The 9933-nt window shown below is 33.3% G+C and overlaps 1 protein-coding gene across 1 annotated transcript in view; it reads right to left on the reverse strand.

Annotated features, from left to right (window-relative positions):
- The window catches only part of DPH6 (diphthamine biosynthesis 6), a 166489-nt gene that overhangs the window by 151194 nt on the left and 5362 nt on the right, over positions 1 to 9933 (reverse strand). The window contains exon 3 of the mRNA XM_023514250.1: positions 6200 to 6393. Coding sequence (XP_023370018.1) covers positions 6200 to 6393 — 194 coding nt within the window. The remainder of the gene's footprint in view (positions 1 to 6199; positions 6394 to 9933) is intronic.

A 9933-nucleotide genomic window follows, 5' to 3' on the forward strand; every position in this document is an offset into this window, starting at 1 on the left:
GGAGAGTCTTACACCATATAGAGGAAAAACCAGTAGTGGAGAGGAGGAGGTGAAAGGGTCAGTTTTGGAAGTCATAGAAGTATTATCAACAGGTTCTAAAGATGAAATGGTGGTGGTTGAGGGGGCTAAAATGAGGAAAAGGACTGAGAAAAAGTGAAAGTTTAGTAGTAAGATTCATGTTTTGACTTATGCAATAGGGTTAAATGATGCTTATAACTAAGGAAATACAGAAAATGGAACGAACATGTGTAGGGAAATGATGAATAAGTTTTGAACTTACCGAGTTTATCATGCCTATAGAATATTAAGGCAGAGAAATCTAAGCAACTGAATATACAGTTCCTAGATAATAATCTTACCGCTATGGGTCCAATGTCTTACTATGATATTTTTGAAAGTAAGAACAGGAGGGAGGGAAGAAGAAAGGAAAGATGAGAGTGAGAGACAGACAGGAAAGATAACGAAAGAAGAATCATCTAGGATGGTTTCCAAGTTTGTCAGCAGTTGGAAACCATAAATTTTTAGGAAATCTGGTTGCTTTTTGGCCCCTTGCTACAGTTCACCCTTCTAGCAGCAACAACCCAATCTGTCTTTCTCAATCCCAGAAAACATGGTTCCAGTAAATCATAATTTCTTCTCTCATTCCAGAAATGGCATAGGATTTAGGCCTTACCAATCAAATGATGTCACCTTCTTCCAACAACTGGAAGCCATCCTCTGATTACAAAGGTACTAAACATAGAGTCAACAGAAAATAAAGATAAGAAAGAAATAGAAAAAAAAAAAGTGTATTTTGATTATATAATTTGTGTCCTGTATCTACTTTATTTGAAGTCAAAATACCTTAAGATTATTGTCAATAATAAAAAAAGATAATTTTGAGTTATTTAATTTAATAAACTCATTATTAAATACCATTTAATATTTGTTATTATTAAAACTTTAACCTTTGAATTATTAATAAACAGGAGAGAATCACCAATGAAAAAATGTCCATTAATTTCTGCAGTCATAAGCAGATGAAGAGGGTAAAATAGTGATCAGTCAGCTGAGGAAACCATAATATACAATTTGCATGGACAAGAATAAAGCCAAGGCAGAAACCAGACTAGGCCACAGTATCCTGAACTTCAAGTATAATAGGTATGAAATGTGAGGCCAGGAAAACTCTAGAGTCAAAAGCATTCATAGCCATGGAACATATGTGAGGAAAATATGTGAGGAAGAAAATATGTGAGGAAGAAAAGGGCCATCAAGATTCAATATACAGTGTCCCAAAGGTCACTGTACATTGGAAAATTAACAAACTCATTATTTTATGTATATTTAATATTTTTAATGTCCTTTATATGTAAACATGTAGAGAAATATTTTGTAATGAATATTTTGTAAATAAAGGTACATTTAGCTATAGTTTCCTATTTTCCCTATGTATGTATGTTATATGGTCACTTTTGGGACAACCTGTAGACAAGTATAATATCTGACCAATGAGAATACCACAAATACAAAACAGAGAAAATCAAAAGGAGTGAATTATCAAATAACTAGTAGCAAAGGATTTTCCAGGGCCATCCATACACTGCAATTCTTTTTTGTGTGTCAGATTTGACATCAAAGTTCATGGCAGTTTTAAGTCTCACATCCACACCTCTCTCTGAAAAGGAGCTTATTTTCTGCCGACCACCTATCATTCTATGCTTCATTTTATCAGGACCATATAGTTTAACAAAACCATCTCTGATCTAATCAATATAGCCAGAAGAATGCCATGTTGTGGCTTTCACCTGGATTACATGTATATCCCTGAACTAGCAATGAGAGAAAGAGGACTGTGGCTATCAATGGGGAGTTGTGGAAGAGAAGCAGAAGAAGCAAGCTTCAACATTCCATACAGCATTACTATGATATTTCAGTATGTCCAGCATAAAAACAAAACCATAGAAGTTAACAGAGAGGCTTCTGTTTGTGTTTTTGCCTACTTTTTAACGGGGTTGATTTTTTAGCTCATTTGCTTGAGTTTTTCGTAGATTCTTGCTATTAGCTCTTTATACATATACACACATTGAGCATTTTCTCTCATCCCGTAGGTTGCCTATTTTTCTCTGTTGATTACTTCCTTAACAATGTAGAAACTTTTTAATGTGATAAAGTACCATTTATTTACTTTGGTGATTGTTGTAAATGCCACTTGGGTCTTTTTTAAAAATTCTTTGCCTAGGCTAATATCTAGAGGAGTTTTTCTTACATTTCTTCAAAAATTCTTACAGTTGCATGCTTTATATTTAACTCTTTCACTCATCTTGATTTAATTTCTGTGGTTGGTGAGAGATATGGATCCTGTTTGATCCTTTTGAATGTGGCTATCCAATTTCCCCTGCACCATTTATTGAATAGGGCTTCTTTTCCCCAGTGTATATTGATGTCTCCTTTGTCAAAGACCAGTTGGCTGCATGTGGGATGTTTTACATCTGGGATCTCTGCTCTGTTCCATTGGTCTATGTCTCTATTTTTATGCCAATTACCATACTGTTTTGGTTATTATAGCCTTATAGTATAGTTTGAAGTCTGGTAATATGATGCCTACAGTTTTGTTTTTTTCTTTTTCCTTAAGATTGCTTTGGCTATTCAGGCTCTTATCTGGTTCCAAATGAAGTGCAGAATTATTTTTTCTAGAACTGTAAAATGTGATGTTGGTATCTAGATTAGAATTGTATTGAATCTTTGGATAGTACAGACATTTTAACAATGCTGATTCTACCAACCCATGGACATGATGTTTTTCCATTTATTTGTGGTCATCTGTGATTTCCCTCCTCAGTGCTTCTTAATTCTCTTTGTAGAGATCTTTTACCTCCTTGGTTAAGTGTTCTCCTAGGTATTTTATTTTCTTTGTAGTTACTTTGTAGTTACTGTGAATGGTATTGAATTTTCAATTTGACTGTCAGCTTGACTGCTACTGATGTACAGGAATGCTACTGATTTATGCACAATGGCAAATAAGCATATGAAAAAATATTCACATTACTAATTATCAGGAAAATGAAAATTAAAACCACAATGTGATATTCCCTTTCCCATTAGAATGGCTTTTATTAAAAAGTCCAAAAACAATAGATGGTGGCATGGATGAAGAGAGAAAGGGAAACTTATACACTATAGGTTGGATTGCAAAATTAGTATAACCTCTATGTACAACAGTATGGAGATTCTTCAAAGAACTAAATCTACCATTTAATCTAGCAGTCACAGTACTGGGTATCTATCTAAAAGAAAAGAAGTCATTTTATCAAAAAGAAGTCATTTTATCAATGAAATGTTTATTGCAGCACAATTCAAAATTCAAAGATGTGGATTATTCCTGTGTGCCTATCAATTCATCAGTGGATCAACAACAATACTGTAATCTGCTATGAATAAATACTAAAATCAAAATAAATCTAAGTGCCTTCAATATTCCACTAATATTCAAAAGATTAAAAATGCAATTTCTTTTTCTTAGAACAAGACTAACTTGAAAAATTATAGCTTTTCTACATTCATTTTTTTCCATAATTAGTCCATTATTCATTAGAATATGTAAGACCTCCATTGGAATCTTCGTACCAGTGTTTCTTAAGTGGATTTAACTATAAAAGCCTCATTACACAGTCTCTTCAATGAAAGCAATATATTTCTGATATTTATATCCTCAGAATATCCTATAGTCAAATTAATATTTCTACACAGAAAAAGAAGGAGCTATTTAGCCCCAGACAACTTGATAACATCTCTTTCAACTATAGTTATAATTATCATGTACGAACTTCCAAAGCAGAAGTTGTCAAGATTTAACATTAGCATTAATTTATGTCATAACTGACGGTTACTGTAAAGATAATGGCAAAGCATCCATTTCTCCCAAGACAGCATGGATCAAAGGGGAAATTTCTTCTTAATTACTACTAATATGTCCATTTTCAATTGAATTGATTAGTAATTTATCATCTTTCCCTTTCTTGAAGTGCTATTATTATCACAGAGCTTCTCCAAAGTTACCAAGTTTATAATTTTTAAGGCAATCTAATTAGTTCTCATCTGACTCTCACCATTTTGTAATACTGATTTATATTAAAAACTTAATGTTCAATTTCTTTGTACCTTGAAAAAGAAATTTTGAAAATGAAGGATTTGCCCTCAGTATCTCACACCTCAAAGTTAAAACTGTCGAGATCATAACTGTGTCTTTACAGAGAAACAACCATGAAAAGTGAAACTCTTTGAAGCCTTCCCCCTTGTTTGGTAATCAAAATTTTTTTTAGCATGTATCTTTTCCGAGAAAGAAACCAGGTTCTTGAGATTTCCTTTGAAAATTATCTACTTCTTACAATATATATAACTAAAGAATAAATTATAGAACTATTCTAAGGGTTTTCCTATTAATTTCTTTTTAAAATAAAAAGGGTATATTCCCATATAGAAAACAGGAACTATTTTAATCAAGCAAACTTTAAAAGAATTTAAGTGCTTTATGTATTTTTGAATCAAAATTCTTAATTAAGTTTTGGTCGGTGTCAATTTTTAAGTATAGCACTGAAGCAATTATTTGAAACTACAAATTTTCATGACATAAGTTCATTAAACAATTTCTAAAAAAGCTAAACTTTAAAAAGTGAAAAAATGAATGTAAGTCCCTCGGTAGAGGAAGGGATAGATATCTTCCTACCTTTCCTTATGAAAAAAATGTTAAGACGTCTTGGAAATACTGGCTTAAATTCAGTATTTGCTCAGATACCTATATAGCTGACTGGATACAAATTCATGCTTAAGAAAAACAGCATTCAAATAGTTGACTGTCAACAAGAATGAAAAGATAATGTTCTCAATATAAAATCACCTCTATTAACATTTACTAGTTATTTCAATAAGATATATGAGCTCCACACTTTCTTTCCTAAATTTTCTGTCTAGAAAAATTAACAATGAGTGCTGATGGCTGTCAAACTCTTAAATACAGCATCTTAACAATTTAATCCATACCTCTTCCACTAGAGATAAGGGTCACCCACTCTCTTACTTTCTTCAGATCTACTTAATCTTTTCTGTATCAGAAAGGTCTTACTTGACGACCATACATAGCATCATGTCCATAGCACTGCCTGATGTCATGTGCTAGCACCTTTCCCCTTAGTATTCTTCATCATCAAGCATGTTATTACTATTATTATTATTTTTTTCTTGTGAGACAGAGCCTCAAGCTATCACCCTAAGTAGAGTGCCGTGGCATCACAGCTCATAGCAACCTCCAATTCCTGGGCTTAAGTGATTCTCTTGTCTCAGTGTCCCAAGTAGCTGGGACTACAGGTATCTGCCACAACACCCAGCTATTTTTTGGTTGTAGTTGTCACTGCTGTTTGGCAGGCCCAGGCTGGATTCAAACCTGCCAGCTCTGGTGTATGTGGCTGGCACCTTAGCTGCTTGAGCTATAGGCACTGAGCCATCAAGAATATTATTGATGTTTATTGTGTGTCCTCTTCCACTAGAAAGTGGGCTCCATTAGATGGACTTTTGCCTAATTTGATCACTGCCCTAGGCCCAGTGTCTAGTACACCAGACACATAGTAGGCATTAAAGTATCTGTTTAGGCTCGGCACCTGTGGCTCGAATGGCTAAGGCGCCAGCCATGTACACCCAAGGTGGCGGGTTCGAATCTAGCCCAGGCCCACCAAACAACAATGACGGCTGCAACCAAAAATGGCCAGGCGTTGTGGCGGGCGCCTGTGGTCCCAGCTACTTGGGAGGCTCGCTTGAGCCCAGGAGTTGGAGGTTGCTGTGAGCTGAGATGCCACAGCACTCTACCCAGGGGGACGGCTTGAGGCTCCTGTCTCAAAAAAATAAATAAATAAATAAAGTATCTGTTTAAAAATTGACTTAAGTGGACATCAAGTCCAGTATCCCAAGGAAAAGAAAACTTAGTTTAATATCATTTGATAATCCTGGATGTCAAAATATAACAAAAGTCTTATTTTTAAAACATCACTTATTATGAAGAAATACTAATAGTTTTAGGTTTTTCCTACCCTAAAAAAGATAAAATATCCTTTTAAAGAATAGTTGTATTACAAATAGATGCAAATTACCTATTACTAAATAATTCACTGAATACAATTTACTAAATTATAAACTAAATTCAATATATGCAATAGGTCACTCTGCATACCTTAACAAGTTTCAAAAGCTCATAGAGATCTTCAACTTCATCACCTTCACATTTGGTATATACTTGTCCTGTATCCAAGCTTCTTCCTCTTATGGTTCGGCGATAGAGGGGAAGAGCCATTGCTTCTGCATACAAGTCAATGGCATGATGACCCACTGTCTGATACATGTAGCTATCCAGTTCATCAGACCCCTCTGCAACAATTAAAGTAGAAATAATCAACAAACAGCAGGGAAAGGAAGTGAATTTCAAAGTCCAACTAGGTTTTACTACTTGAAGAGTAGTCAACATTGAATTTAAAAGCTTACTATACTCCTAATCATTATGGAAATGTAAATCAAAACCATAATGAGATATCACCTAACCCCAGTGAGAATGGCTTATATTAAAAAGTCCCCAAACAACAGATGTTGGTATGAATGTGGAGAGAAAGAAACTCCTACACATTGTTGGTGGGACTATACACTAGTCCAACCTCTATGAAAAGCTGGATGGAGACACCTCAAAGAATTTAAAGTGGACCTTTAAGTTGATCCAGCAATCCCACTGCTACATATATACCAAAGGGAAAAAGTCACGTTTATAAAAAGGTCACCTGTACTTGAATGTTTAGAGCTGCAAAATTCACAATCTCAAAGACATGGAAACAACCCAAGTGCCCACCAATACATGAATGGGTTAGTAAAATGTGGTAAATGCATACCATGGAGTACTACTCAGCCATAAAAAATGGTAATTTAGTATTTTGTGTGACAACCTAAATGGAGCTGGAAACCATTCTTCTAAGTCAAACATCACAAGAATAGAAAACAAATGAATATGCTCAATACCAAACAAAAACTAATCAGTCAACATTTAAGTGCACATATGGAAGCAAATCTCAATGAAAATCAATCTGGCGGGAGGGAGGAAGAAAAGATGGGTAAATCTCTACTGGGCTCTCCTCATGTGTACACTATCTGGATGAAGGGCACACTTAGAACTTTGAGCCCATCTGTACAAAAACATAGTATGTAAACAAAACGTGTACCCCCCTAATATTCTAAAATAAAAAAGAAAACAAAAGCTTACTATATTTTTCATTATGTAATGAAATAAAATAAGAATTGCACATTATTTGTCTATAGTTGCATCTGGTTCTCATCAGCTCTAATAATCTGTATTGACAATTACAAATATAGTTACATAAAAATTTTTTAAATTATATATAAGAAACATTTAAAAAGCAGACTAATGTATCTAACAAATTTTGATTATTCAATTACAAATATTTATTATATAAATATTTTTCAAATTATTAAAAGTGATTTATGAAGTCATCTATACTTGTAGAAAAAAATCTTTCTTAAATTCTACTAATACGTGACATATATTTGTAAGAAAAATACTTAGATGTTTTGGTACATTTTATATTCAATACTTCAAAAAAACATATAAACATATAAATTCAATAATGGTAGAACAGTTGCAAATGTTTACAGAAACAAAACAAGCTAATCAATAGGATAATCACTGATCATCAAATATCAATGTGGGCAAAATATTAAAAACAGGTGAGTCACAGACCTTTTGGTGATATAAATCAACTTAGAAATATACTGAAATAGACCTTTGAACTCATTCCTTTTAGAAAGAATCCTGAATATACACAACAATCATTTGCAAAGATATTCATCACATTATTTATAATGGATTAAATATTATAGTATATTCATATAATAAAATACCATGTAGCCATTAATATAATTTTGAAGATGAACATTTCTAAAGTATGTTCTTATATTATGAGACTACAAATCCCATAAGATATTAATAGGCAGGGCATGAAAAAAATGATTCCATGTCAAATAAGTTTATAAAACATAGGGATAAGCAACGTTAAATGGGTGTCTTTGCTGCAATTCTTCCTAGACTAATACACTTTCAGGTATACCAACAAAAGAAAGTATGAACGTTCTTTCTAATTAGTTTAATGTCTCTTAAATTAATCTATCCCTGGGACACATTTCCATGGGGGTATTTATACTCCAAAGAAGACATATGGGAAATGCTTTTATAGAATAATATTAAAGACATGGAAATGCATATGCTATATTGTTAACAAAAAAAGTTTACAAAGTATTTTGGCATATCCCTATATGTATATATAAGTACATATGCCAAATAGGTCCAAGCTTTCCACTAAGTGTGAAAATAACCTATCTAAAGGAGTGAAAAATGATAGTACAAATGCTCTTTCAACAACTGAAACCATCAACATACAACATCCCATTTTGTCTCATCAGATCTCTGAACCCACACAACAGATTGGCTTCCTTCAGAATGTACTGACATTATTATTATAAATCTCTTTACTCCTGATTCCAAAAGGAAAGAAGTAGAGATACAGTCAAAGCTTTCAGTTTTCTCTCATCTCAAAGTTTGACTAGATCTTTAAATGTATTCATTTTAAAGGATATTGATACAATCAAATCAATAAATTTCAAGAAATTTGGGCTTGTTAGCAAGAAACACTCTCATGTTAGCATAATAATTAAAACATTTTACTGGCTTCAAAAACCTACAAGATAATTTTCCTTTAAGCCTCCATTTAGCTCTAACCACAAAGTAACTTTTATTAATGAAACTTTTATTTGTGAGATCAAATAAAACCAAAAGGCTCCACTGTTGTCTGAACGACCTCAATTAACATGCCACAGAAGTTCTTATTACAAATTTAAAGAGATGCTTTTGTGGATTTTATGGCAAGTTCATATAATCCCCACTGACAAGAATAATTTATTTTTCAAACTCCCCAGTGAAAATCGAGTGCCCTAAATTTACCCTAATTTTACACTGGAGTCATCTCTGCTGGGCTTTCTTCATGTTTTTGTTTTTTTTTTTACAACATACTTAGGGAAAAAAGAAGTCATTCAAGGAATCACTGAATAATCCCTAACCTCCTGCTAACTTTAAATCGAGATTAGATAAACCTCAGTCTACCAACCCACAGCCATCTAGTCTCTTCTACAATAAACACTATAGTTTCAGCTGCTTTTCCCCCTGCTTCTTAATTCATAATATTCTAATTCCATTTACTATTACATTTTTTCCCACTAAGACTATTCCCAATAAATGCCTCCATTCCACTGAGAGGTATAATTTAAAGATACACTTTGCTTTTCATTTTACCATCCTGCTGGTGAACCAAGAGCACAAGGAAGATTACACATTAATGATTACATACAAGGTAAATACAATAATTCATTTAGAAATGCTGAAAACAAAGATAGAAACTCCAGGGAGGGAAATTATAATATAGCAGAAAGGCATTTTATATTATACTAATATAAACACCTACTTTTTAAATAATAAGACTTTTCAAGATAGAAAATTTAAAAATCCCCACTTGCCTGACTGGCCACAAGGAATAAGAGAGTTTCTTTCCTTGGTAAACCTGAAAGGAGATTCTGCTGCTTCTTTTATAATATGGAAGTTATAGTACAGTTCCCATTCTAGAAGGTATTTTTTAAAAATTCTCATTTCTAAAAATTACTCATCATCAGAATTGCACCACAAAATCCTAGCATGTCTATTTACTCTTGATCCTACACGACCTGATTTTATTCTTCCTATAAAAACTATTTTTTTTTTTTTTGAGACAGAGTCTCACTACGCCACCCTTAGTAGAGTGCCATGGTGTCACAGCAACATCAAATTCTTGGGCTTAAGCAATTCTCTTGCCTCAGCCTCCC

This window comes from Otolemur garnettii, unplaced genomic scaffold (assembly GCF_000181295.1).
Source record: "Otolemur garnettii isolate 467f Iridium unplaced genomic scaffold, OtoGar3 scaffold00050, whole genome shotgun sequence".
NCBI classification, from domain to species: Eukaryota; Metazoa; Chordata; class Mammalia; order Primates; family Galagidae; genus Otolemur; species Otolemur garnettii.